The sequence below is a fragment of the Penicillium cinerascens genome, assembly GCF_028974065.1.
Source record: "Penicillium cinerascens strain IBT 15544 chromosome Unknown scaffold_4_segment0_segment1, whole genome shotgun sequence".
Classification (NCBI taxonomy): domain Eukaryota; kingdom Fungi; phylum Ascomycota; class Eurotiomycetes; order Eurotiales; family Aspergillaceae; genus Penicillium; species Penicillium cinerascens.
Window position 1 is genome coordinate 1,634,110 of NW_026695298.1, and position 26,899 is coordinate 1,661,008.

At 51.5% G+C, this 26,899-nt stretch overlaps 10 protein-coding genes across 10 annotated transcripts; 6 read left to right on the forward strand and 4 right to left on the reverse strand.

Annotated features, from left to right (window-relative positions):
• Positions 1 to 353: 353 nt before the first annotated feature.
• Positions 354 to 2,528, forward strand: N7498_009706 (transcription factor domain-containing protein; the record flags this gene model as incomplete). The annotated part of the gene is made up of 5 exons (XM_058456762.1): positions 354 to 385; positions 440 to 1,020; positions 1,087 to 1,663; positions 1,732 to 2,077; positions 2,136 to 2,528. The coding sequence occupies 5 exons, from the start codon at positions 354 to 356 to the stop codon at positions 2,526 to 2,528; spliced, it is 1,929 nt and encodes a 642-aa protein (XP_058303661.1).
• Positions 2,529 to 2,633: 105 nt separating this feature from the next.
• N7498_009707 (uncharacterized protein) lies at positions 2,634 to 3,855 on the reverse strand (the record flags this gene model as incomplete). The annotated part of the gene is made up of 4 exons (XM_058456763.1): positions 2,634 to 2,946; positions 3,000 to 3,549; positions 3,605 to 3,661; positions 3,714 to 3,855. 4 exons carry the CDS (start codon positions 3,853 to 3,855, stop codon positions 2,634 to 2,636), a joined length of 1,062 nt encoding a protein of 353 aa, XP_058303662.1.
• A 580-nt stretch (positions 3,856 to 4,435) lies between these two features.
• N7498_009708 (alkene reductase) lies at positions 4,436 to 5,850 on the forward strand (the record flags this gene model as incomplete). Its single annotated transcript, XM_058456764.1, has 3 exons — positions 4,436 to 4,693; positions 4,831 to 5,466; positions 5,521 to 5,850. The coding sequence occupies 3 exons, from the start codon at positions 4,436 to 4,438 to the stop codon at positions 5,848 to 5,850; spliced, it is 1,224 nt and encodes a 407-aa protein (XP_058303663.1).
• A 592-nt stretch (positions 5,851 to 6,442) lies between these two features.
• On the reverse strand, positions 6,443 to 6,625 carry N7498_009709 (uncharacterized protein; the record flags this gene model as incomplete). The annotated part of the gene is made up of 1 exon (XM_058456765.1): positions 6,443 to 6,625. One exon carries the CDS (start codon positions 6,623 to 6,625, stop codon positions 6,443 to 6,445), a length of 183 nt encoding a protein of 60 aa, XP_058303664.1.
• Positions 6,626 to 7,931: 1,306 nt separating this feature from the next.
• Positions 7,932 to 9,160, forward strand: N7498_009710 (aldo/keto reductase; the record flags this gene model as incomplete). The annotated part of the gene is made up of 4 exons (XM_058456766.1): positions 7,932 to 7,957; positions 8,030 to 8,180; positions 8,245 to 8,601; positions 8,654 to 9,160. The coding sequence occupies 4 exons, from the start codon at positions 7,932 to 7,934 to the stop codon at positions 9,158 to 9,160; spliced, it is 1,041 nt and encodes a 346-aa protein (XP_058303665.1).
• An 803-nt stretch (positions 9,161 to 9,963) lies between these two features.
• N7498_009711 (uncharacterized protein) lies at positions 9,964 to 11,753 on the reverse strand (the record flags this gene model as incomplete). The annotated part of the gene is made up of 2 exons (XM_058456767.1): positions 9,964 to 10,923; positions 10,992 to 11,753. 2 exons carry the CDS (start codon positions 11,751 to 11,753, stop codon positions 9,964 to 9,966), a joined length of 1,722 nt encoding a protein of 573 aa, XP_058303666.1.
• Positions 11,754 to 13,201: 1,448 nt separating this feature from the next.
• Positions 13,202 to 14,691, forward strand: N7498_009712 (uncharacterized protein; the record flags this gene model as incomplete). The annotated part of the gene is made up of 3 exons (XM_058456768.1): positions 13,202 to 13,532; positions 13,588 to 14,212; positions 14,274 to 14,691. 3 exons carry the CDS (start codon positions 13,202 to 13,204, stop codon positions 14,689 to 14,691), a joined length of 1,374 nt encoding a protein of 457 aa, XP_058303667.1.
• A 754-nt stretch (positions 14,692 to 15,445) lies between these two features.
• Positions 15,446 to 21,455, forward strand: N7498_009713 (proteasome activator BLM10; the record flags this gene model as incomplete). Its single annotated transcript, XM_058456769.1, has 3 exons — positions 15,446 to 15,876; positions 15,938 to 21,338; positions 21,393 to 21,455. 3 exons carry the CDS (start codon positions 15,446 to 15,448, stop codon positions 21,453 to 21,455), a joined length of 5,895 nt encoding a protein of 1,964 aa, XP_058303668.1.
• Positions 21,456 to 22,080: 625 nt separating this feature from the next.
• N7498_009714 (uncharacterized protein) lies at positions 22,081 to 23,612 on the reverse strand (the record flags this gene model as incomplete). The annotated part of the gene is made up of 5 exons (XM_058456770.1): positions 22,081 to 22,394; positions 22,447 to 22,904; positions 22,973 to 23,096; positions 23,149 to 23,275; positions 23,337 to 23,612. The coding sequence occupies 5 exons, from the start codon at positions 23,610 to 23,612 to the stop codon at positions 22,081 to 22,083; spliced, it is 1,299 nt and encodes a 432-aa protein (XP_058303669.1).
• Positions 23,613 to 25,354: 1,742 nt separating this feature from the next.
• N7498_009715 (uncharacterized protein) lies at positions 25,355 to 26,674 on the forward strand (the record flags this gene model as incomplete). The annotated part of the gene is made up of 5 exons (XM_058456771.1): positions 25,355 to 25,907; positions 25,960 to 26,077; positions 26,127 to 26,194; positions 26,244 to 26,274; positions 26,323 to 26,674. 5 exons carry the CDS (start codon positions 25,355 to 25,357, stop codon positions 26,672 to 26,674), a joined length of 1,122 nt encoding a protein of 373 aa, XP_058303670.1.
• Between the last annotated feature and the right edge of the window lie 225 nt (positions 26,675 to 26,899).

Here is a 26,899-nt window from a genome sequence, read left to right on the forward strand (position 1 = left end):
TGCATATAGATACCATAAAATATAAATAGACGCTTAGCTTAATCAGACATCAACCATCATTACTAAGTCATTGTTTTTCGTTTAATCGTAAGTTCCCACAAAAGCTAAAAAATATACTGCGTCACATGACCTGTCATGCCGTATCAAGAAGCCAGACGACACCTTAGCTTTCGGGCTTCATCCGCCGCATCTCCTTTCTTCGATTGCTCCGAACTCGTGAGGAATGAAACCTGAGACTCATATTCTTGTTCAATTCTTATATTCTAATTATTCCAATACCCCCACACTCCTGTCCCATGGGCCCTGTATGACAGTCGCCTCATTCCTTGCTCGAATCGAGCTCAGTCAACCTAATGAGACTGTCGATATCATGTGATGCTTGCCGGTAGGTCTATACTCCAAATCCCCTATGAAGCTATCTTCTAAGCGACTTTCCCAGTCGGGCCAAAGTGAAATGTATACATGAGGGTAATCCACCCTGTCGGCGCTGCGAGAAGACCAAGAGTGAAGGATGCGCCCTGACAGACCCGCGGGCCTCAAAACCAAGAGCCCGGAGAAGCACTGCCGGGTCTGGAGTACCACAGAAGCGAAGAAAGGCATCTCACCCGACACCTTCAGCTGAGAACATTCGAAATCTCAGAGGTGCCACTCGAAATGCTTCAGAAAGCGGCGAGAATCCCATCTCGGCCTTGCCGCCATCTACGGTGATCAGTGCAGTAGAAACCTATCGGAAGAAGTTTCCGGTTGCCAATTTCCTACATTATCCTTCTTTGATATCTGATATATCTTCTAATTTTGATTCGGTGGATCCGATATTCCTCGCTTCGCTTCTCTCTATGTGCGTGCGTTTCATGACCGATGATGAACTCGAGGACGAGGAGACTTATGCGGGCTATGCTCGACAACATCTAGCGCACCGTGTGATGGAGGCTCCTTCTCTTTACCTTGCTCAGTCGCTGGTCATGATTTCTTTCTATGAGTGGGGCACCGGTCGACCTTACCAGGCTTGGATGTACAGTGGTATGTCTCGCAATGGCACAAGCTTTCCGATTGCCGGGTTAGCATGACAGCTAATAACTTGTCTAGGCATGGCCACATACATGATCCAGTCTCTTCTCAAAATGGCGGATGACAGCATGGAACACAGCCCCCAAGAATTTCACGCTTCTCAAACTCAGTATGAGCAGCTCGTCCGAACCTATTGGTGCTGCTTTGCGCAGGACTGCGAGCTGAGCTCTGGAGCCAGACAACACTTTGCCTTATCATTTTCTCAAATATCCGTCCCGCTTCCCATAAGCGATCGAGACTTTACCTTCAACCATTTACCGGAAAGGAGGTTGATGCCCGTTGACATGAACAAGGAATGTCCCCTGGCAAATAACCTAACTATCGAACACGGTCTGACGATAGTCACGCGAGGATTCGACATTTTCGTGCGGATCTTGAGATTCGCAAATGAGCATCGGCGTTCCCTTTCCTCCATGGGTGCAGATGACTCGGTCACACCCCTGCATCAAAATTGGCAAAAGCTCAAGGGCGAACTGGACGAATGGAGATCACTTCAGGATCGGACAGTCCGATACCCTGATACAAGTGCCCAGGCACATGTAGCTCTGGGATATGGAGAATTGTTTGCCTACATTAATCTACTCTACTTCATGAGGTCTGTTTAATCGCATTGCCAGCACGAATAAGGATACAACGGGAGTCAACGCTGACAGTGATACTTAGCATCCTCTTCCTCCACCGGGATCGCTTTCTATCTAATCTCAAACCACACTCTGATGTCTTCCACGACATGGATGAAAATGATCGATATGAACCCCATACGATTAAGCAACTTTTTGAGGCTGCCCAGCACATCAGCGGAGTCTTGGCAGCACTAGAATCGTCCGAAGCACCAGTGATGACCCCTTATTCAGGGTTTAGCGTCTTTGTCGCCGCGCATATCAACATGTACGGAACAATCGCACCAATGAGGTATCCCGGTGGACTGGAGCGAGCAGAAGAGGAGAAAGGCAAAAACCTCATCTACCTGGAGCGATTAAGTCGATTGTGGCCCGTGGGTCGAAGCTGGGTAAGCCCCCTGCACAAACGAAACAACCTGGACCTTTCGCTAACCCGAATTCGTATAGTGGCGAACCGTCCAGGAGGCCAATCGATTCTACGAAACCGTGAAAAGCTCGCAGACCCATGCCGATTCTGGCATGCACAGTCCAAGGCGGTTTGCATTGGCTGGAAAACTGGACGAATATGGGGATATTCGATCCCGTCCCAATCGCGATTCGCAGACCGCGAGGTCGATCAGCACGGAGCCTCGTGACGCGCATCAAACTTTAACCCCTGTCCCAGAAGGCGAAGGGGCCATGTTTGCCAGAGACAATGCTACGTATGCAGGTCATGATTTTGAAACGGACATGTTTCAGTGGCCGTTTATTGATGGGTCGTGGTCGGCTGGGTTCGACGCGGGGCTTGATGGGCTGTGGCATCACTCGGGCTTGTTCGATCCTAATCCAACGATGAGATAGAATGTCTGTAGGGTTCGATCGGGTAATACATAATTCGGAACTCGTCTATTAGGTATCTAAATTCTAGTAGTTATGAACAATGGAATAGCGCAGGCATGAGGGGTATCAGCGACTATCGCTATCTGCACTTTCCACGGTCTGTGACACCGCGACCGTCTTGCGGATGCCGTCGTCATTGTGCATCGAACCATCGGTTGCCGGCGTATCGGCGAAGGAAACAAGATGACTCTCGTCACCAAAGTTTGGCGCATTTTCCCAGCGACTGGCGGCTTTGCTGCCTTGCGAGCGATCACCAAGGTTCATATCCGAACCTCGGTCATAGTATTTCTGCGACGAGTACTGCTTCCTGTAGTGCGAAATGAGGACGTTCACCACGGGAAGACAGGCACAAATCAGGCCGACACCTCCCTCGGCGTTACTAAATAGAGTCAGAATTTTGGCCATGGTCGGAAAGGAGATTGGTGAACATACCCAGACAAAATGACACACATGAAGACAATGGTCTGGTCTTCAGACTGGCCCCTTTGCAGCACCAACACCAGTCGATAGAGACTGAAGGCTGTGGCTAGGCCACCAGCACTCAGTAGACCAATCACACGCAACTTTTTGTTTCGAGACATTTGCAAGGACCAGGTCAACGGCAGGGGGAGAATAAGAATGATGATATCGCTGACGAGACTGATAACCGAGTCGGCGATTAGAGCAGCGGTCTGGTTGAGGCAGGTACCTCCTCCTGGAAGTTTATCGCCCAGCCAGTAAAAAGGAACAGGAGCACACATGCGGATTTTGACGATGAGCGCGACGGTATAGTAGATGCAGAGGGTGCCGAGGAAGCCGTAGATGAACCAAACTTTCCCACGGTAAGGAGAGAAGATGCGGGTGAGGATAGAGAGGAGGGAGATTTTGACAAAAAGAGCCATCGGGCAGTAAAGAATGGTGGCGATATAGCAGAACTTTTTGAATTGGATCTGCTCTGAGGGACTTACGTCCCAGATGTGGTATCCTCCGCCATGGCGACCGACTAGATTCATCAGTGACTGAACTCGCTCGGTCTTCGGAGTTAGCTTCACACATACCGAGAATACTGATCCCGCAGTATCCCATAAAGAGAGCCCAGGCTACGAGACATCCATCTGCAGTCACGTTAGTATAGCCTTGCTGGAGAGATGTCACAAAAAAGCTCACAATCTTCAACGCCCAGGATCTGCTTGAAGCGAAGCCGGGTATAGAACCTCAAGGCCACAAAGGCTGTGCAGATAGGAATGCACAAGCATTGTGTCACGAGGTTGACTGTGCGGTACACATCATCTGGATGGCGGACGGTCATGTTGGACGTGTCAACCGAGATAGGTGTATGACCTGACGGCACGTATTAATGGGAGACGTTCACACATAAAGCCATTGACGAAATTAAAGTCTCGGCATCAAGGGTTTCCCGGACCCAAACATATGAAAGACCGGGAAGTTAAGAAAAGCCGGGACGAACGCTATTGATCCGCACCCCAAATAGTGGCTCCAAGGCTGATGGATTGACAGCAGCCATTGCCCGATTTCATGACACACTTGGGCCATCTCGGATGTCGGAGGTTAATACGCTGCCGTCAAGCGATCTCGATGTTTTTCGCGGGTTCCACCAGAGCGGAATCTCTCCACCGAGACCGCAGATGGCCACGCCCAGTGGAGACCCAAGCCCGTATTTTGCGAAACGGCCAAACTATCGTTCCCACGTCTGCTGCACCCGTTGTTTTACCAGGCGGCCCACGAGCGGATTGTCATGATGAACCCTAATCACGTTTAACCGAGTTGACATATTTGACAAGCACGCAAACCTTGGGTCAGGGACTATCACCGTTGTTGCTATATCCCTGTTCTGCACTTCCTCCCACCGGGACAACAAAGCCATAGTCATGACTATCCACTTCATCAGCGGTGAAAAGTCGGATCTTTTCCGTCCCCTGACCATTTCCAATGGTGCCATCACCCTCCGCCATCGTATCGTTCATGCCCCTCTGACCCGTAACCGCGGAGTGCCATTGAACCCTACCAGTACGCCGGAGAATCCCAATCGTATCTGGATCCCCGGCGATCTGGTGGTGGATTACTATGCGCAACGCGCTACCGAAGGCGGGCTGATCATCTCTGAGGGTATTCCGCCTTCTCTTGAGGTATGTCATGTCATGTCGGATTAACCGTCCGCGGATTCTCCGTTGTTTTCCGTTGCCAGACCCAGTTTTTTTTCTTTTTTATCTTTTCCTCGGCTACGCACTGTACTGTAGAACCCACTGGCTAACGTATTCGACAGAGCAATGGCATGCCCGGTGTACCCGGTATCTTCACGCCCGAACAGGCGGAGGGCTGGAAAAAGGTGGTGGATGCCGTGCACGCCAAAGGGGGCATCATATTCTGTCAACTCTGGCACGCCGGCCGCGCCACGATCCCCCAGATGACCGGATCGCCAGCCGTGTGCCCCTCGGCAAGTGTGTGGGACTCGCCCACGGAGTGCTACTCGCACCCTCCCGTGGGATCCACCGAGCCTGTCCCATACGCCAATTACCCGCCGATCGAGATGTCGGTTGAGCACATCAAGCGGACAATCAGTGACTATTGCCACGCCGCTAAAACCGCCATGGAAATTGGTTTTGACGGCGTGGAGATCCACGGGGGCAATGGTTATCTTCCCGAGCAGTTCCTGAGCTCCAATGTCAACAAGCGTACTGACAGCTACGGTGGATCCCCGGAAAAGCGCTGTCAATTTGTATTTGAGTTGATGGCTGAGGTTGCTGCCGCGATCGGCGAGCAGAACCTGTCGATCCGTCTGTCGCCTTTTGGCCTGTTCAATCAGGCTCGTGGTGAGCAGAGGCTCGAGACCTGGACTCATCTTTGTGAAGGTTTGAAGAAGGCGCATCCTGCTTTGTCATACGTCAGTTTTATTGAACCGGTAAGACTTTCCCCGTTGAGGATAGGTTGAAAAGTTTGCTGATCATTTGAACAGCGTTTCGAGCAGATCTTCGGCCCAGAAGAGAAAGATAAGTTCCTCGAGAGCTGGGGACTCCTGGATGTCACCCTCGACAATTTCCGGCAGATCTTCGGGTCTACCCCTTTCTTTTCGGCTGGAGGCTGGGATGACAAGAACTCATGGGGCGTTGTGGAGTCTGGCAAGTATGATGCCCTTCTCTACGGTCGATACTTCATTTCCAACCCGGATCTGGTCGACCGACTGAAGAAGGGTCTGCCATTGACTGCCTATGACCGCACCCGGTTCTACGGGCCTTTCGAGGATAACGCCTTCCACTACACTGACTATACCATTGCCAAGAAATAGATAGACTAGGATACGACATGATGATAGATAGCCTCTAATAAATCTTGTTCTCAGAGAATCTTCCATCGACCCGTGTCTGCCGAGTCTGCCACGATGCAGTACAGTACTTTGGCACTAGCGAAAATGCGAGTAGGTGCATCATTTCCGAAAATCGCTAACGCACTGCCAAGGTACTTTGACGGCTCCACTCTTCGGTCGGTTCAAACCGCGGTAGCCGTTGAAGTTCGTGGCTAGAACTCGGGCCAAGTAGCATCAACCTCGGTCCAGCGAAGCGTAGTAATTGCCCTAATGGTAGCACATAAATAGAACACTCGAATCTCGACAGAGAGACGGCGGGATGACATAGGGTCTTCGTCTACCAAACGGGTCCTGCCTCCATGGCCGATGTGTTTCAAGGTTATGAGCAAGTTCCGTTCTATTAATATCGCGTAATACCTATCGAAACCTTTGACAGAGTGAACGCTTATTCCCAGCTTCTCGCATTTCACCGCCGATCATAATTCCAGCTTCTAGCTTTTACTGTATATCCTCAACATACGGAACCGCAACAAAGAAGAAATCGAAATGAAAATCCTCGACCACGGCGCTTCATTCACCCCCAAACGTCCTCCTGCCACTTGCTTTTCTTCTTGACAGTCTTACTCCAGTTATTCACTTCATCCTCCGACCACTCTTTAGTCTCCTGCATCGTCTTACCAACAACCTTCTCCACGAGCCGGTTCTGCCCTTCCACGAACATAGAAGCTAGCACTCTCATCAATAAGCTTGACGACATCATCACCAAGAAGGAAAGATGAAAGTATTCTTGCTATGATCAACCCTGGAAAAGGGGGGTGGTATAAATAGCATATATAGTGACAGGATGGCAAACGCTTTCCCTATACTTTTGGAATGGGAAGGGCATTCACCCCCCTTGGAAATTTAGTCCATCTTGCTTATAGACAATTTCCATGAAGGATCTATGGCAAACCATCGTCCACGGTATCCCGAGGCGACAATAAAAATCCAATAGTAGAGCATGTGTTGCATCTTGTGTCATGCCTGGGTCTCATTGGGGTACGCAGGGGCAGGGAATATTTCCCTTGGGAAAGAGGAAAATCAGCCCTCAAACTGAGATTAGATTTAGCTCAAGCGGTTACTTTATATGGCGATGCGCAGGGTGATGAGGCATGTGGGCTTGAATATATATCAATTGTCGATGATTTAGAGCAGACCCTGTGAAGCAATTTGTCCTGGGCAAATTAGAATCAGAGGCAACGTTGAGTATTGGGTACGGTGATATTACCACCTTTTTGTCGTGCTCCATTTCTGCAAATATTTCTCCTTCATGCTCGAAAATTGGTTACCGGCCTGGGCTGGTCTAAGCTACTGCTGATGATGACTTAGATCTATGGAAGCCGGTAAGGTAGCGACCGTAGATTTCTCTTTCTATGCCTGGTAGGATGCGGTGTGCATTAAAACTGAGGTTAGAAACAGCATTCATATTACAATCTAATTGGAAGACTTGACCTGAAGAATACTATCCAAGGTAGATCTTGATCGTGGCTGGATTTTCCAGTATCACAAATAGCAAACCATCTCTGCCTACCTTTTCACAGTGTGCGATGCAATCATAGCATAGAGTCTTAACATTACCCCGGATCTTCGCATCCGATTTCTGGGCCGACCGGGCATCTTCTGGGAGCTCTGAGTGGGCTGGCAGAAAGTTTACCGGGTAGCTCTCGGCTAAATGGCGTTCGCTTCTTGATTTCGGCATATCGTCGACTTCACCGAGACTGGATTATTAATGTGGCAAGAGTCCCACCTTGGGCTATCTTTGAGCCATTCCTTGCTTGAAGGCTTCAACTTGGAACATAATACTCGCCCTTGGAACTTTCTTTCAACTCAAGCTTGATTTGTCTTGTCCAAGTTTTCGTGAGTTCCTTACTATGAACCCCTCCCGGAGCGTCGAATTCGAGGTCATGGCCGACTATAAATCACCATGAACTGAATCGAACTCCAAGGTACTCAACTGACTAACGCAATCCTTCGTTACCCGCAGAGCAATCTCAGTTGATTGAAAACATATATTTTAACGCACCATGTCTACCGAAATGGAATACACTCGGTATGAGCCCCGCGCCCCACTGTAGTCGTGCATTCGCTCTAGATGAAGTCGCTGATTGCCTGCGTTTCACAGCCTCGGTAACTCGGGCTTGAAGATCTCCAAGATCATCTTGGGTGCCATGTCCTATGGTAGCAAGCAGTGGCAGGAATGGGTCTTGGATGAGGAGGAATCTCTCCCCCTCATCGAACATGCCTACAAGCAGGGTATCAACACCTGGGACACGGTAAGTCCCATTTTGCCCTTCTGACATGAGTAAAAGAGTGGCTGCTAAGTACGCCTCAAAATAGGCGGATGTCTATTCTCATGGCCGATCTGAGGAAATTGTCGGCAAGGCCCTGAAGAAGTACAACATCCCGCGTAACCGCGTGGTGATCTTGACCAAGTGCTTCTTCGGCGTGGATGACGAGGGAAAGTTCCCTCCCATCTCCGCTTCAGCCAAGAATGACAATGAGTTCGTCAACCGCGTTGGCCTGTCGCGCAAGCACATCTTCGATGCAGTTGACGCCAGTGTCGAGCGCCTGGGCACCTACATCGACGTATTGCAGATCCACCGCCTGGACCGTGAGACTCCCCGCGAGGAAATCATGAAGGCTTTGAACGATGTTATCGACAGCGGCAAGGTGCGCTACATTGGCGCAAGCTCGGTATGATGCCCCCTTCTAGTCTCTGGGAGGATGAACATACTGATTTTCATAGATGGCTGCTTGGGAGTTCCAATCCCTGCAGAACATCGCCGCCCGCAACGGCTGGCACCAGTTCATCTCGATGCAGAACTACCACAACCTTCTTGCGCGCGAGGAAGAGCATGAGATGATCCCCTACTGTCTGGACACTGGCGTCGGGATCATCCCGTGGTCGCCCATGGCCCGTGGTGTGCTGGCGCGGCCGTGGAACTCCCGCTCGACCACTCGCGAGGGCTCCGACGGAGCGCTCAAGGTACTCGTGCGTGGCCGCGAGACCGAGTCCGATAAGGCGATTGTTGGTCGCGTCGAGGAGCTCGCGGGTAAGAAGGGAGTCAGCATGGCACAGATTGCCATTGCCTGGTCTTTGAGTCACCCTAACGAGTGTCCCATTTTGGGACTCAACAGCACGAAGCGCATTGATGAAGCTGTAGCGAGTCTAAAGGTTAAACTTAGCCCCGAGGAGATCCAGTATTTGGAGGAGCCCTACGTGCCCAAGGCTGTTTCGGCGATGGAACGGTAAAGGACCCAGTGAAATGTTCATGGGACGCCTTTGGTTGAAACTCGACGATTTACGTGTACGACTTATTGAATAGTCCATTCGCTTGACACGAGGGGTCCGATTTGAAGGCTTCGAGGATAATTTGAAATCTACGAAGTATGTAAGCCATATTCTTCCGATCTTGTCAGCACGCCACTCCACATTGTAACACCTAGCCCGCTCTGCAAGGCGTGGTAACCCTTACTGGATTTAAGAAGAATGGGGTGTAGTTGTATACTGCTGCTCCGGCTAACAAAACTGCTCTTGTGTGAGCTGGTATGAGCTCTTGGTGAAACGTATCGTCTTTTCGGATATTCCGGTGGATGATATCTGCTGAGATCCGATCCTTCGGCGCTTTCCTGGTATGCTCAATACTTCGACTTAAGCTTGTTTTCTATACGATTTCTAATCTAGCGATAATATAATGTGATAATTGGGCCCTGGAGTTCTACAAGGCTAGGGTGTAATTGAGCAGGAAATGACTCGGTATTTACTCATGTGCATCGTTACAACATGACACAGATGTACATACATATGGGTGCAGAATCGGTGTTCACTAGAGCTAACGCCACACAAGCGCAGCGAAGTTCTGTGTCCAATCTGAGTAATCCGTAGAATCAACCATACATTGAAAAATGAAATTGAGTGAAGAAACGGCAAAGCGCGTGCCAGACGACTGTCAATGCCCAAAGAGAAACGCCAAGTGAGATGCAACCGGATGGGGAAAAAATGCTGAGACAAAATACAGACAGGTCGCTGAAGGGTATCCACGTGCGATAAGGTGATCAGTGAGCGCCGTGTTTTCGATGAAAGATCGTGAAGATGTTGCTGAGTCGGTGTCGTCGTTTTCCCTTTGCGTTTGACTCGGGGTCTTTGGCCTCGGGTTGAGGCGATTGGGCATGACGAGCGTGATGGTTGGCTTGAGGAAAGCCGATGATCTGATCGGGTTCCACGGTGGGCTTGCCGTTTTCAGTCATTGGCTGGGTTTTTGATTTGCGTTTGGAATGATCGGGACGGGGAATATCTTCGAGTTCGATGGAATTTTGTCGCAAAGAATGGGGTTGTGAAGAAGGTCGAGAAACGACTATTTCACGACCGGGCTCGCCGTTGCCTGTGAATATGCTGTGTCGATTGAGCCGGGTGCTAATGCCCGACGCGCTTCGTCGCTTGGCCCGGTCCATAAAGGCAGCACCGGTCGAGTTGGATCGTTTCGAAAGGCTGCCGAAAGTTTCCCCACCGTCAGTGGGTGCCACAGAATTGGAACGCCGAATGCTCGAAATCGACATGCAGCGCTTGCCATTCATGGATTCTTTCATTGGGCTCAGGTCATCGCGATTAATCGGCACGTCATTCTCATTCGGGGCCGGTGAGTTGTACCGTGAGGACTTCGGAGAGGCAAGCGTTTTGATGGTGGGCGAGGCAACCGGGTCACCGTAGCTGAAGTTGTTGGACCAGCCTTCGCGAAAGGCGACCCAAATCCCAGTAATGATAATTAATGTACGCAAGCCGTCATCAAGGGTAACCTTGTTCGCCTCGTTGGGTTCTTCATCAGACATGTCGCTGACCACAGACATACCAGAGCTTGGAGTCGTATGCCCAGTGCCGGCACCGGCTCCGGACCGAATCACTGCCGAATACTCGTCAAACACCTCCAGCTGGTTCTTTGTCATGGAAGCGATGACGGGATGTCGACGGGTGGTGGGGTCGATGACGCTGAATGTGAATCGCTTGGTATCATCGCGCACCTGGGTTCCTGGAGGAGCAGACACCCGACGGTTTTTCCCCCTCGCAACGCCCAGCGCATTATTCGTACACCATTCTCCGTACGCGCAACAAACTCGTATGAACCACTTGGAAGAGGCGTCGCCTCCCACATCGGACCAAAATTCAAACATATCTCTGCCTTTCCTTTCAAACGAGCATCTTCCTGAAGCATCTGGCAGATTGTGGCTACCACTTCTCGATGGTCTTCATCCTCGTCCTCGGAGCTCGCTTGATTAACGCCTGCTACCTTGCGTTCGTATAGTTCGCTCGTCACGATAATCAAGTCGTAGGGACCGAGCCCGTTCCTGCCGCGGAACATCGCAGGGAACCTTCGAGCCAGCCGAGGTAGATACAGCGTAGAGGGTAAAATGTCAAGGATGGGCAATGGTCGAGGGGTCTGAGACACCTGCTGGAGCTGTAGGAGCAACTTGGGCCGAAGTTTCAGTCGTTTATGGCGGGCATGTGCAGCGGGATGGGCGAGCTGGTAGGTTGTTTTCGGCCGCGAAGATTTCCGAACGGTATAAGCAGAGTTAATGGTTCGAGGTCTGGTGACCGGAGCGACGTCTTTGGAAGACTCCCCATTGCTCGTGGACGCGACGGGGATCATGTCCTCGCCGGTTGGTCGTCCCGCGGGCTGCGCAGGACCATCGGTCTGCTTGGTTTTCTTATAGAGAGCGCTCAGGAATGGCAGCGCGGGTAGTGAGAATGCGGTAGTGTAAGCAGAGTTGGGAGCTGGTGGAGATTCAAGGCGGGCGGAATCGTTTGTATGGGCTGCTGCGGCATCCGCTGTGAGGCCAAGATTCAGCAGCATTCTTGGACTCAGCGGAGCCACATCGGTCTCTCGCACACCCAACCGGCGACTCTACTGTTTATAGGAACTCCGGAATCCACGTACGCATCAAGGCTTGTCCGCGCGTCAGCCGCGGAGAAGGATTAGCAGCGGAACGAGCAGTGGGGAGCTGAGATGGGAAAATCATGAACCAAGTGAAAGAAGGAATGAAGGAGCCAAGAAGAGCGTTCAAGGAAAAGGATCTAGGTCGCTAGGCCAGGTTCAAAATGCAAGGGGCAAAGAAAATCAAAGAGTGGGAAGGGGAAGTGATTTCTTCGATTATGCATGGAAGGGACGGCGGGATACATGGATGGGCGGTCAGCCTTATACATCAGATCTACTTCTCTGACGGACTGCACCAACGAACGGATCCGACGCATCCGGACCTCCGGCCGATCATCACGCATAAGTGAGGCTCCGAGGCCGAACGTCATGGTGTGAGATGGAACGAATAGCGCCTCCCGCGAGTCTGGGTTGGCCCTGGGCGCTGCTTGGCGGCTGGTAAACACTCGTTATTATTGGGCGTGGCGTCGCCGATGGCAAACTCTGGCTTCTTCAGGTGCAAAGCTAGAGCTCTAGATGGTTACATTACGAAATGGTCCGTCTAGACTGGCTTCTACAAGAGTGGTGTGGGGTGAAAGGGTCAGGTTCATCGACAGACTTTTTCTTTTCCATGGTGGAGTTCCTGGCAACGGGCTAGGCACATCTAGAGTGAAAGGAGCGGAACATGGATCGGGGTCGGGGTTCTGGGTCCCCTTTTCCGATTATTGATGCTCACTGTAGGTTCGGCGCGGAGCAAATCTAGCGCGAACCGAAAATCCTCGCCCGGTTGGATTCGGACGGACTCATGCCCGATTATGCCCTCGCCCCACTCGAGGAGGGAACTTTGTTTCTTTCATACTTCGTGCTCTCGCGACATCTGACTCGTCTGAGAGCTGACAGGGAGCTGACAAGGAGCTGACCCGGTTTCGCCCTCTTGGCGAACCTTCGGGAAATCTTGTTCTCGTCAAGTCACAAGTTGAATAATCCCAGCTGCACATAAGGCTGAAGAGTCATCCGAGGTTCTGCTGAGTGGGTTTGACCCGTTCAAAAACGCGGTCGCGCGGATGACCACCTTTTGCCAAGATAGTCCCGAGATGTTTTGCATGGAGCGATGATTCGCGTCACTATGTTGCCACTGTGTAACCAGTAGCTGAAGTCAATTTGGCGTCGGACAACTACCTTACTCGCTCTGTATCACTCATTTGGAACCCTTGAGGAACTGTCAGGAAAGCCGATCGGGATTGACGCGATTCCCCGTCGCGCATCCGCTGACTAACTATGCATTATGCACGCCAAGATTCCCGTAAATTGCCTCGGCTTCGATCCGTGAGCTGTTTTGCGGACCCTTGCCCTCGCTTTCCTACGTCACTACCTGTGACCGTACCACCATGGCTTCAATTGGTCGCTCGCCTATCTCGGCAAGCCTCCTGCGTCTAGATCATCCTGTTCGGAGCTTGACGCTTGCCTTCTGGTTATGGAAAGCTCTGTTGTTCATCGCCGTCGTGGCGTGTCCAGGTCCTGGTTATGACACCTCCACCACTCTGCTTTCCTATCATGATGCTGCTTCAACACCTGATGGTCAGGCTGGGTCTCTTCCATGGGCGTTGAAGTTTGCACGATGGGATTCCATCTATTTTCTGCACATCGCCGACCAGGGATATGTCTTTGAACAAGAGTGGGCCTTTGGCTATCCCAGACTTCTGCGCTGGTTCATTTTAGGTACCTACAATTTGATCTCGATAGAGACAATTTGATGATTGACGTTTGTGCACAGGTCTTCGCATGTCTGGGGCTGAAGGCGCCCGCGGGCCGGTCAACACGGCACTCGTGGGTGTGGTGCTTTCCCACGTCGCGCACTATCTCTCCGTTTTGGCTCTGTACCGTCTCTCGGCCAATATATTCGGCCACGGCACAGCCGCCCAGAAACTCATTTGCTTTTTGTCGGCTGCCCTGCACATTATCTGTCCGGCAGGGGCGTTCCTTTTAGCGCCGTATGGCGAATCTATCTTCTCCCTTCTTAACCTTTCCGGCTTCTATCTTTACACCTCGTCCCTCATCTCCGAGCATAATGGAATCACCACGTTGCGGGATATCCAAGTTCTCACGGCCGCTATGCTCTTTGCCCTGGCGACAATCGTTCGCAGCAATGGCATCCTGAGCGGATTCTTGTTTGCCTATGATGCCTTTATGGTGGCCTGGGCAACCCTAATCCAAGGTCCGTCCCTGCACAAAACTCGTCGGTTGGCCGTTATTATCGTGGGCGGCTGCATTGTTGCCTTGGGGATGGCCGTACCCCAGATCCTGGCCTACCGATCGTATTGCATGTCTGGGACAGATCTTCGGCCCTGGTGTAACTCCGCCTTGCCCAGTATCTACGGCTGGGTTCAGGGACATTATTGGTAAGCAACTCTTCTATGGCCGCTGGTGGTATTCCCAGCTCAATTGTTAATGTGTTTCCAGGGACGTTGGGCTCTTCCGATACTGGACGGTCTCGAACCTTCCTCTTTTCTTGTTGGCAGCACCGGTCCTGGTGATTATGTGCCAGTCATCTCTGTGGGCACTTAAGGCCCCGTCGACTTTACGCTCGGAGTCCGGCAATCAATCGCCTTCTCCGGTCAGTCCGGGGTCCATGCTGTTTCGCCTCGCTGTGCCCCAGGGTCTATTAGCAGTCATGGCCTTGACAAGCTATCACGTTCAGATCGTCAACCGGATCTCATCTGGATACCCCGTGTGGTATTGGTACCTCGTATCTAGTGCCATGGACAGTTTCCAAGATCACCAGAAGGGCCGCCGTGGTCTCGTGAACGCCGCGCAAGCTATGGTGGCCTACGCATTAATCCAAGGGGTTCTCTTTGGTTCTTTTTTGCCCCCAGCTTAAAACCAACACCAACAGCAAAAGTCAAATTTATTGTGGAATAGCAAACCAACGGAAAGTGTAAATTAATACCAGTTCATTGTCAGTTTCTCCGCTATCTTGCCCGGCTGTCCCGCATGCGTAACCGTTGTCTGCCTAAGTTGGGCCTGTGCCTAGGTAAGGCGCACCCTGCAATGCCAGCGCGGCTATAAAATCAACGTGTAAATCCACGGAGGAAAAGGCCATCTAAATAGAATTTCCCGCGGGGACTTTAGTTCGAATCTATTTTTGTTGCTCTCCCACGCGGGTCTCCATAGGGAGCTGCAGGGCCGAAGCTCGTTACGTGGAATTATGTCATCCGATCTCGACTGAGAACTTCCCTTTAACTCTTGAACATCTCAAGCTATCACTTGCAAACACGAATCTTCCTTTGCGACACTCTGGAAGGACAGTATTCCTGTGGACCTCTTACAGCTGGTCCCCGGTTCCATTTCTGCCCAGCCTTCACTTTGCCCGGTCGCCCTAACGAGTACCTCATGCGAACCCGGCCGTGTGCAACGCACCCGTCGACCTCACCTTCCGCATCCTGAGGAGAGGAAATCCGAGTCCTGTGGTGGATGTGCGCTTCCCTACTTCTTTTGTGACGAAATTGATGAAAATTCATGGAACGTTGCGGTTGCTGACGCATTTACTTTAGAGCCCCATTAGACATCCACGGCAACTCCTCCCTCCCTCATCTCCACCTATCGCCTCAACTTCCCCTCCCTCACGAACGATTATGGACGCCTCAGCTCCCAAGGCGATTCTGACGTCCGATAACTTCGCCCATGCCTCAGAAATCTCACGGGCCACCTCTCCCGGTGGTGAGCCTGCTGCCATGAACGGTGGAGGAGAGCCCAAGGCCCGAGTTCGGCCGCGGACTTATCCTTACTTTCAATATCTTCCATATCAATTAGAAGATGAATCAGAGCGAGATCGCACTTTGCATGAGATCTTGAGTCATCTGTACATTGCAGTTGAAGCTGGGGACTTTAGCCCTGGAGCTGTTCACTGGACACGCGAGCTTCGAGGATGGCTATCGCTGAAGTTCGATCCGACTCGAAATGAGCGGATTAATCTGGTGAGGCTGTACTATGAGCTTTCTTTAGCTCCTGGCATCGATCCCAGCACCTCTGAGCGGTTTGCGAGCATGTTCATGCTTCTCACTAAGTGAGTTCAGGCCCACCTGCCCTAATCGCGTGGAATGACATTAATGTTAACCATCATGCAGGCGCAAGCATTATTTGAGACCAGTCAAAGATTTGGTGCTGGACTGGAGGCCTCTTTACAAGGAGCTGAAAGCCTTCGTTCTCCCGACCGAGTCCGGTCTTGTCCACTCGACCAACTTGAAACGAAACGTGAAAACATTGACAAAGCTGTGCGCATTTTCTCAGCTTTTCATCGACCCCTGCGAGTTGCCCGCGATGTTGGAGGAGTTCCTGCCGCACTACACAACTTCGTTTTCCGAAGGCGCCTTCGTTGTCGCTGGGCTAATCAATCTGCTACTCCCAACATCGCCCCCTCCCGCAGAGCGAGACGATCTCCTTCCACAGAGCCACCTTCCGACACAGTTCCACCTCTGGTCGCTCGTCGGTCGTTCCAAAACATTTGACACCACGTACATTGACTACCTTTCTCGACTCGCCCGAGATTCACTTCCAGCCGGCCACATTCCCTTCTCGGAACATGGTCTCTTCACGAAGGAGCAGTCCTCTCTCATCTTCACGGCAATCCTGAGATTGCTGGAGATTCCGGTGGGACAGTCCACTTCGCCATATAGCGCGCTGGTGGACATTTCGTCTGGCCTTGGTATCATGCTTGACCGCGACACGCGCAAGCATCCAGTTGCGCACCACATTGCGCGGTGGATTGTGATGTCTCTCTCTCCGGCTTGTCTGGAATCCGAAGACTCGATTCTTTCCCAGCTCGAGGGCCTTATCCAGGCTGTCGAGACATTCTTCCATCCTTCAAACTCGGGTAGTTGGACAAAGACCCTCTCGCAGCTAGTATACTATCTAACAGATTTCTTTGTGATGCGCTGGAATCGTGAGCAAAGTGGTGAAATGGAGGTTCCGCCCGAACGCCGACTGAATGAGCCTCTGAAGCGCCGCTTCGTGCTGTGCCTGAGGGATGTAATTTTCATGGGTATCTACGCTAAGAGCAGCACTGCCATGACGTTCTCCTTGTCTACCCTTCAAGGTCTCGCTTACTTGGAGCCGCATCTCATTCTTCCCGGTGCCTTGCAGAGAATCTACCCATCTCTCCAGGGCCTGGTTGAGGTACATCGGACAACGTCTTCCCTTCGCGCCATGCAAGTACTGTCCCGCGTCATTACTCGAACCAAAGGTTATCGCTGCCACATGACCACTCTTCTCGGTCTTGCTCTTCCTGGTATCGATGCAAATGACCTGGAAAAGTCTCTCCATGCTCTTTCATTTATACAATCCGCCTGTTATAATATTCCCATGGTCGACTTGACTCAGGGCAGAGAAGATATCAATTGCAACATGCTTGCACTTCAATGGATCACCGGTGAAATGGAAAGAATGGAGGAACAAGGAGCTGCTGTACAGTTGAACTACGATACTGAGCTGGATGATGAGACAGAAGAAATGATTCTCCGCTCTTCGACATGTGGTTTCGGGGACTTCACCATCTCGTTCTTGGGCCGTGTCTTCACACTATTGGAGAACTTGCCTGACGTCACCCGTGTACGCAACGGTTCTCCGGAAGAAAACATCGTCAACACGCTCCCAGCTACCTTCATGCCTCTCCTTGCTTCGCTGTCCCCTGAATACTACGACATTGCATTGTCGAAGATCGTTGATTTCGTCTCCAATCATGTCATTCACCAGGCACGCGACGCCATGGCTTTTATTTGCAATGCCTTGTGCAAGGTCAATCCCGAAAAGGCTCTTAAGCGGTTCATCCCGGTTCTCACTCAAGCTATTCGCACCGAGATCGAGGAGAACGGTGCTGGTTCCACCAGAACTACGGGAACAGATGTCTTGCCCCGTGACCGTGGACTGGTCTGGAACGTTAGCATGCTGAGTATGTGCGTGGTGCATGTTGGCGATGCAGTGCTTGCTCATCGTCAAGAGCTGTTCGACATCGCAGTGTACATGCAACAGAAGTGTCGCGGCATTCCTACCGTCCACATCTCCAACTTCATTCATCACCTCCTGCTCAACCTAACCGGGACATACACCAATGATTATTCTCTCTACGAGAAGGAAGATATTGAAGGAGGCATTCAGCCGAAGCACTGGAGTTACAGAGCCGATGTGTGCAATCTCCACATTAAGTGGCATGTGCCCAAACGGGAAGAGCTGGAGTTTGCTGTGGCCATCTTCAAGAATCAAGCGGAGGGGGCTTTGAAGCATCTGTCCGGATTAACTCATGAGACATCCAGCGTCAAACGAGATGGAAGTGGAAAAGACTGGTCTGATGAAGTCACGCGAAACCTTGTGCTCCTGCGACTGCTTCTTTCCGGTATATCGGTGCTCTTTGATCCGAAGGCCGCCTCACGAAACTCTCCCGAAGTCTCGAGCGGCGCATCTGCCGCATCAAACGAGGTTGGGATGGTCGATGACTCGGCCCTCTCGAACGGTGTAAGCGATGACGAGTCGGCCCTTGACAGCTCGGATGAGGCGGCGATCAGAGAAAGCTACCCGTATCCTACTGGATATCCTCTTGAGGAGGGTGATCCCTTGTTTACCGAGATCCACGCCATTCGTGAGCGAGCGGGCTGGGTCTTGCACGAGACCCACCGATTCCTGAGTGACCATCAAGAAGACGATGTGCCCTGCTTCGGAGCACTGTACTCGGCTTTCCGCTCTTACTTTGTCGATGTTGGCATTGAACGGTCTGCCCATGTCCTGGATCGTGTGACGCGTCTCCTGGCGGCAGACATCCACCCTTACAAGATGAGCGGCATCCGAAAAGACTACCCACGAGCGTTGCTTGTGCGTAGGGCCAATGTCTATCACCTGCAACGCTTGCGACACAATGCAGCACCGCGACCTCGATCTAAGCTTGACGAGATTCTTCTCTATGACCTTGCCGAGTCCTGCGTCTCGCTGTACACCGAGACACGGCGCAATGCTCAGAATGCTGGAGAGTCTGCACTAAAGTCTGTCTGGGGTGCCCGAACTCTTGTCATTGCTCCTCTCCTCAAGGCCCTGCAAAAAGGCGTGAAGGAAAACGACCATGCGCGTATTAAGGGCGCACTGTTCTCGTTGCTTCTCAGTAGTGTCGCGAGAACTGTCGGACGGAACTGGAAGTACACACCAACTTTGATCCGCACTTTCATCGATGCTAGTGCTGTTGACAGACCGTCTGTGCAAAAGATCTGCTCTAGTGCTGTCTTCCAGATCATGGACTACGGTCGTGCCATGGAACGGATGGCTATTTTGGATCGTGAAATCGTGGAAGCAATTGCACCCGGTCAAGATGTCAGTGACCAGATCGAGCAGAAGCGAAAGGCCATCAACACCAAGCGCGCTACAATTGAAAAGAAAAAGACCGACCTGGCTGAAGAGCTGGTGAATCTTGCTCGAGTCTCGCATTGGAAAATCGCCAGCCGTGCCGCGACCATTGTCATCACCATGGGTCTTCGCTTCGACTACATTGCCAGTGAGAACCTGATTGAGCTGGTGACCTCAGGCTCGATCGATGATCATCCAGGCTTGCGCGGCATGTACTCCCAGGCACTCATTGCGCTTTTCACCATGATTGATGTCCGTGCCATCTGCAGTCACGAATACAAAAATTACATCCTGGGCCATCAGCGCTTCCCTTCGAAGATCAAGGTGGCTACCCGGCCTTATGAGAAAGATTGGACACAAGAATATCTGGCCAGCTTCGCCAAACCTGAAGCTGAATACTATGTTGATCATGATTTCCCTGGCTGGCTGGTATGGGGCAAGACGATGCCTGCCTATAAGTCAAACGTGGATCGTGACATTGTGTATGACGAATTGGAGTGGAATGTCCGTACTCAGATGGGCAAAATGTTTACTCGGGAGTGGTTCTCCAAATTCTTCATGTACCTGAAGCAGGAGCCAAGGGATCCTTCCGCCGACAAGTTCCGCATGTCCTGCGCCATGATGCTTCTGTATGCCTTTGAGCTCATGCTTCGGGATGGCTTGACCGCCGCCACGTTCAAGGACATTCAGGAAGAGATCCAGAGCGTGTACGAGGATGGCAGTGATAAGCATCAGCATCGTGCAACGGCAGAGATTCTTGGAGCATTGATCAGTTCCGTGACTGATACCAGTGTCGAGCGGCGAGCTATGGTATGGGAGTATGCATTCCCCATTGTCCGGAAGATCTTCACCGATGGTCTTACCCCTGAGAACTCGGGCTACTGGACAACTTTCCTACACATGATCTTGCAGTGTCGCGATCCCCGCCGAGCCTGGCCTTTGGTGGACTGGCTCGCCAGCTTCCGTCTAGACATGTCGACCAACGCGGCCTTCAAGGAAAGTTCCAAAATCAATCTCCTGCACCAGTGCATCATTGATGCCGGTTGGCACTTCCAGCTTGAGAAGCCAATTGTGAATGACTTCCTCGCACATTTGGACCACCCGTACAAGGGAGTGCGAGAAGCAATGGGTCAAACTCTTGCGACAATCTACCGCACAAGATACCACGAGTCATACCCTGATCTCCAACACCTTCTGGATGCCCAAAAGGCCTCTTCATCTGTTGGTACTTATCCCTACATGCCTTCCACGGAATTCTCACAGATCGTTCGCGGAGTTTTCAACCAGATCGAAGAGTGGCGGCAAGCCCGAGTTCCAGGCCAACAGACTCCTTCGTCCTACACCTCCGGTAGCAAAACTGTTCTTCTCTGGCTGGATTCGACTTTGTCCTCTCATGAATGCACCCAGCTCGTTCCCTTCTTCCCCGATGTGTTCACCGCACAGCTTCTGCATATGATGGACGTCAAGGAAGATCCAGAGCTGCAGTCGCTCGCATACCACGTTTTCCGCCATCTCCCCAACATCCCCTACCCCGCCGAGAAGAACTCCGAGTTCATTCAGTCCCTCATTCGCATAGGGCAGACATCGCCGTCATGGCATCAGCGCCTCCGTGTGATGATCAACATCCAAATTATCTACTTCCGCAGACTCTTTCTGCTGGAGCCCGCAGATCGCGACAAGCTCTTCGAGTGCATTGCCTCTATGCTCGAAGATTCACAGCATGAAGTCCGTGTCGGAGCGTCAGCCACGCTCTCCGGGATGGTCCGCTGTTCGCCCATTTTCCTTCGTGAAAAGATGGTCAAGCGCTTCCAGGAGCGCTTCACCAAGGTCCTGGCAGATAACCCTCTCCCAAAGAAGCCTAAGAATTTCCGATCGGGGCTTTCCTCCGCAGTTTCTTCAGGCGCCGGTACTCCAACTCCCGAGCACAACCGACTGATCATTGCCCGTCACGGTGCAGTGCTAGGTCTTGGAGCACTTATTCAGGCTTTCCCGTACAACAGCCCTCCACCCCACTGGATGCCCGAGGCCTTGACTACACTGAGCACCCGCGCCGCCAATGACCCCGGCGTTGTCGGATCCAGCGTGAAGTCAATCATTAGCGAGTTCAAGAAGACGAGACAGGATACCTGGCACATTGATGCAAAGGTGAGATATCCTTTGAAACTATTCTATGAAATACTTCTAATATATAACTTTTAGGCTTTCACACAGGACCAGCTGGAGGATCTGTCGGGTGTTCTTTGGAAGAGCTACTTTGCTTAAAGTCAGAAACCCAATTGACTTGTATTCGTGCGCCTCGTCGGTTCTGTGGATAGGTTCATGTATTTTCATGCTAGCAATGCAGTAATTAATTCCGTGTATTTCTTCGTCGTGGACTTCCATGGTATTCAATAAGCCGGGCTTCCAAGGTCGGTGCAGTCAGTGGGAGGGCTGTGCTCGATTTGCATCTGGCACTCTGAGTAAGGGTTCACAAGAGGTCCTAGGCCTCGTGTTTCCCATGTTGCGTGTCCTGTGCTATATACGTATATATGCTTACATTCCAAAGTCAATGAGCTCATGTCTAGGTTGTAAGGTTCATGGAATACGAATAAACAATCTGGGGCCCAGTCTTCGGCACCGGGATACGGCCTCTGGGCCCCAAGCCCCCAGTCCCATTCCAGAATGACAATTACACATGGGGCGTTGATGAAGAAGCAGATTAAAATAACATTCCTTCCAATCCTCAACCCAAAAGACACACAATGGACATTCCCCGACAAAATCTGGAACTACATAATAATTTGACCTCCGCCTGAGGTCCAACCATATTGAAAGGTATGAAAATCAAGGAGAATCGGGTAATAGACATTTCCTTTCCAAGGTTCCAAATCTGTGATCACTCGGTCATTCAAGCCAGTTCACACTCAATCAAGCTCTCGACACCTCGCTGAGCCGTCCAAATCTTGATGATCTTCAAACCAGCCGACTCGACGAGCGCATGCCAATCGCCCGCAGTGCGCTCCGTGGACGCAAAGTCAGCCATCATGATGATGTCCAGACTGGTGGTCTCCCAGTAGGCATTCATGTCCGGGATGACATTCTCATTTATGAGTATCCTGCTGTGGCCACGCTTCATGGCGGGAACAATGTTCTCTAGGATCTTCTTACAGTCTGCATCGGTCCAGTCATGGAGCACGGAGTGCATGTAGTAGGCCCGGGCTCCTATTAGATGGGTTAGCTCTTGAGCACAGGAAAGGGAGAGAATGGGAATTACCTTTGACGGGCTGCTCGGTGAAAAAGTCGTGCTCCATAATTTCAATAGAGGGGTGCAGGGACATGGTCTTGGCCTGTTCGAGGACCTCGGGGAGATCTTGCAAGACCAGACGTCCCGGGGCGTCGGGCCATTTGCGGCGGAATTCGGAGAGATCGTGGCCGACACTGCCTCCCATGTCCACCAGGAGAGCATCACCTTCACCGAGCTTGGTGTTGATCAAGGCGGGCACATCGTAGAATCCCCTGTCCATCCAGCTGGGACGTCCTTGGCGGTACGCGGACATGTGGTTGTTGAACTGACTAGCCGCCTCAGGGTGCTCCTTGAGAAAGTCGAAGAAGTGGAGAGGCGTGTCGAAGCCGAGTTGGAAGGCGCAGTCGGTGCCGTTGGCGGGATTCTGGTAGCCAGTCTTCTTCAATTGGGCAGGGACGGCAAGTATACCCTTCGTAATACAGGCAGTCCTGGGTTTTGAGAGTACCAATCAATAAATGGCTCATCTTTTGAGGGAAATGGGCGGATCTGAACTCACATGCAGGGGTAGGCATCGCTGTATCGCTGCGACGTCAACGAGATTGACAGTCCGGTACGTCGGTACTCGTTAGGTCCAGTCTCGAGAATCACTCCCACGGCGCAAAGGTGCTTCAGGATACGAGCTAGCATGAGTGTTAGTTTCAACTTCAACGTCAAAGGGGAGTTCCAGCATACAAACAAGCTTGCTGTCAGCTCCAGCAGCTTGAGCCATTTCCGACGCTTTCTTGGGCTTGTCATCCTTCGAGAGGATTGTGAACAGGCCAAGGTCCACGGCTGTCTCCAGACAGGCATATGTTGTCGACTATGCAGAGCAATTTGTGAGATATTTCCCATGCACTCAATGTTCAGCGGGTTGAAAATACCTGTGACCAGCAGAATCGAATCATAGCCTCCCGAGGAGTCTCGAGAGCATAAACCAGTTGCCGAGCAGCGTCCAGAAGATCCGTTCGGGCCGTGGGGTCTGCCGAGATAAACGCATATCCGGACAAGGCAACTTGGTCAACCAGACTCGGAACCAATTCTGGAGTATTGGGAGAGATGGCCACTGAGCCTTCAACGAAGGCTTCTTTGGCATGGCCGTTAGATGAGCCATTCGTAGCCGAGCCGGTGGCGTGTGAGTTTCCGTTACGGACAGTCATGGCGATAATTGGTGGAATAGTAGCAAATGATAATGGAAAAGGCTGAATGGACTGAGAGGGAGATAAATGGAAGAAAAGCTTTACGCTGTACAGAACTGGGTAGCTCTCAGCTGGTCCTTTTCAAGTAGGTCGTAGTACGAGATGGCCTTTTACCCGGTCTCCTGAAATCATAGCCGGTCAAAGCTCGCTGGGACCCATTCGTTATTTCCACTTGTTCCGTCTCCACGCGTTGAGGGGAAAGAGTTTCAGTGGAGTGAATGAAGTGGAGATATCATTGGCCATGCCTAATTTCCTGACGGATTAGGATCCTAGCGCGCTAACGCTTCAACCAGCGGTCAATTGAGGACTAAGACGGGATGAAGAAAGCTATTAGCATGGCAAACCAGGCTAAAGTTTCACTAGGGATGTTCCTACGTATCAATGGCCATGGAAACATTGCCCCTGTTGGTCTGGCGTGCAGGGATACGAGCCGTTATTCCAAAGTCCGTCGTACGTCGTATTGATGCCAAGGAGGTAGATATCACCCTCGTTCTCGGCGAAGCGCCAGTCACCCACTAGGCCTGCTCACGATCATTTTCCATGGGGAACGCACGAGTCGGGGAGTCTGGAAGAGTAAGCTAATGCGGGACTAAGGGTCTAGTGGATCCTGCCCAGGTGTCAAACCGGGGGTCAAAGCCCGGGGTGGATTATCGACACATGAGTGAAGCATGGTCCGGCATTGCATTTAGGTCCTAGGCATTTTATGCTCTTCGGATGGCCATTCGTTGGGGAATGAACATCTTTGAACATATTTTACACGGGATAGATAATAGCGCCAACGTGTGCCCTATCACCTTGAGAAGACTTTCGACAACGTCGCGAGCGGGCATGGAATCCTGGAGAAAAGAACCCCACGGGTCTTGAGGAAATCCACCGAGCTTGGACTGTACGTTGGCCACGGTCTGGACCAAAAGCCTCCCGGTCGCAGCACCACTTCCTGCATTGGGCAAAAGACCGAAAGTCGAAGATCGCTTGATGTATCGAAACATCTTCCGGCTAGTCTCCGGCTAGTCTTCGGCTAGTTAAGGCCATAGACGATCGTTCCGCTGTCATTCCCCTGAGCGATGGGGACGCTAAACGATGGGATGCTACACGATGGGGCAGCCACGAAGCCATCAACGCCACCACAAGCCCAGAGACGCGGGGAATTGTCCAGCGGGTCTTCGGCCCGATTTACAGAGGCCGCTAAGGCCAACGGATCCCCACTTCCCGCAAGTACTGGGGCCGTACTTTAGGCCCATCTGTTCGGTACCGCGTCAAAAGCACCGCTTTGCACAAGTCTAACCCGACTGATCTTGGACAACTGTTAGCTTCGTTTCAACTGGATCCTTGGCCTCGTGTAGCCTGGTGATACACATACGGGTTTCCCCGTTTGTTAATTCCGTTAGTCACTTGGGCCCCAATATTCAACATGACAGGGGTCACGAGCTTGTACATCTCCGTTCTGGCTTTGATGTGTCTGAAAGTCCAGAAATAACTCCATAAATAAAGTACGAGCGGTTGGTGGAGACACTTCCGCTGTGAAGAGCTTTTTGACATCTGAGTCTATGACAGGAGAAGCTTAATCATCGGCTTCATTCCTTATATAGGGTTGCGCAGTCTGGGCCAGTTTGGACAGAAAAAGGATCCTTTCGTTTTTTATTCCCTTTTGGATACAGCTGGACAGAACCATTCAACTTCGGCTTTGAGCTTATGGTCCCAGAATGACAGTCACACCTGAGAACGTCCACGATGACAAGGGCCCAAAGATTCTCGCCGTGTTATGGACCTTGACGGGCCTGACGGCCGTCATGGTTGGCGCTAGAATGTTCATCCGCTTGCGAATGCTCAAGAGCTTTGGTATTGACGACTATCTCATCGCGATCTCGACGGTGTTGAGTCTCGCCTACTGTGGCGTGACAACAGCCGGCGTCAGCGTGGGATATGGAAAACATGCCAAAGACTTGACGCAGGAGAACTTGGAGATGGCCATCCTTCTCAATACCATCAGCTTCCTGTTTGGCATTCTATCGTTCACGATCCCCAAACTGGCTGTGACCGCTATGATAACTCGGATTTTATGCCCGGGTTTGAAACAGAAGATCTGGCTGTGGCTTTTGGTTGGGACTGCGGCTGCCGTCTCTTGTATCTGTATCATCATTCTCTTCACCATGTGTGATCCACCGGAGGCTTTGTGGAATGTTCACCTGGCGATGACGGGAGGAGCAACCTGCAGAAATGTGTGGATACTCATTGACTATGCTATCTTCACTGGAGGTACGTTACCCCGATCCTCTCCTATTTGTTTCAAAACTGACGAGAACTCCAGCTTTATCTGCCTTCGTCGATCTTTACCTCGCATTCTACCCCGTGACAGTCTTGATGAAACTACAAATGTCTCTACGAAAGAGAATTGCTCTCTGTGCCGCCATGGGACTGGGATCAATGTAGGTATTGCCGTAAAGCCGCCATGGAAATCAAAACTAATCCGGGCAGTGCATGCGCAATGGCAATCATCAAGAGTACCCAATTGAATGGCCTTGCAGACAAGTCCGACTACACCTGTGAGCACTCCATCCTCGCCAACCCAGTAACGCACTAACTCTCCTCCAGACGGAACGGCAGATCTCGTCATGTGGACAAAGTAAATATCTCCTCTAACATCCCGCAATCCCCACTAACCACCTTCTAGCATCGAAGCCGACGTCGTCGTGATAGCCTCCTGCATTCCAACCCTCCAGCCCCTCCTCGAGCTTATCATGGGCAAACGCACCTTGGGTTCATACGGTGGCAGCGGCAAATACAAGCAGAGCAGCAGCAACTACAATACCGCCACGTTCGACCGCAGCAAGCGATCCGCAGTGAAAGACGACCTCGCCATCACGAACGTGGAGGGTAAGGAGAGTCAGGAGAGTATTCTGCGCGATGACCAGCTCCAGCAGGATAAGGACTTCCCCATGGACGCGATTCGGCGCACGGATAATGTCACTGTGGAGTATGAGTCGCGGTCTGCTCATGAGCATCCCCCGGAGGGTTCTTGGTAGGCCGTGCCGAGTGTCAAAAGTTTTGTAGATGTGATATTCTTGAGGGACCTGCTTTTCCTTTGTCTTTTCTTTGTATTTCTTTTGCGGGTTCGCTGCCATATTCTAAAAAAAAAAATTGACTGTTGTCTACTGAATCAAAGTTCAATATCTTCAATCCCTGAATTTGGTCTACCTGACTTCCGAGGTTACGTGTAGACCAAATTGATAATCATAATATATTAATAT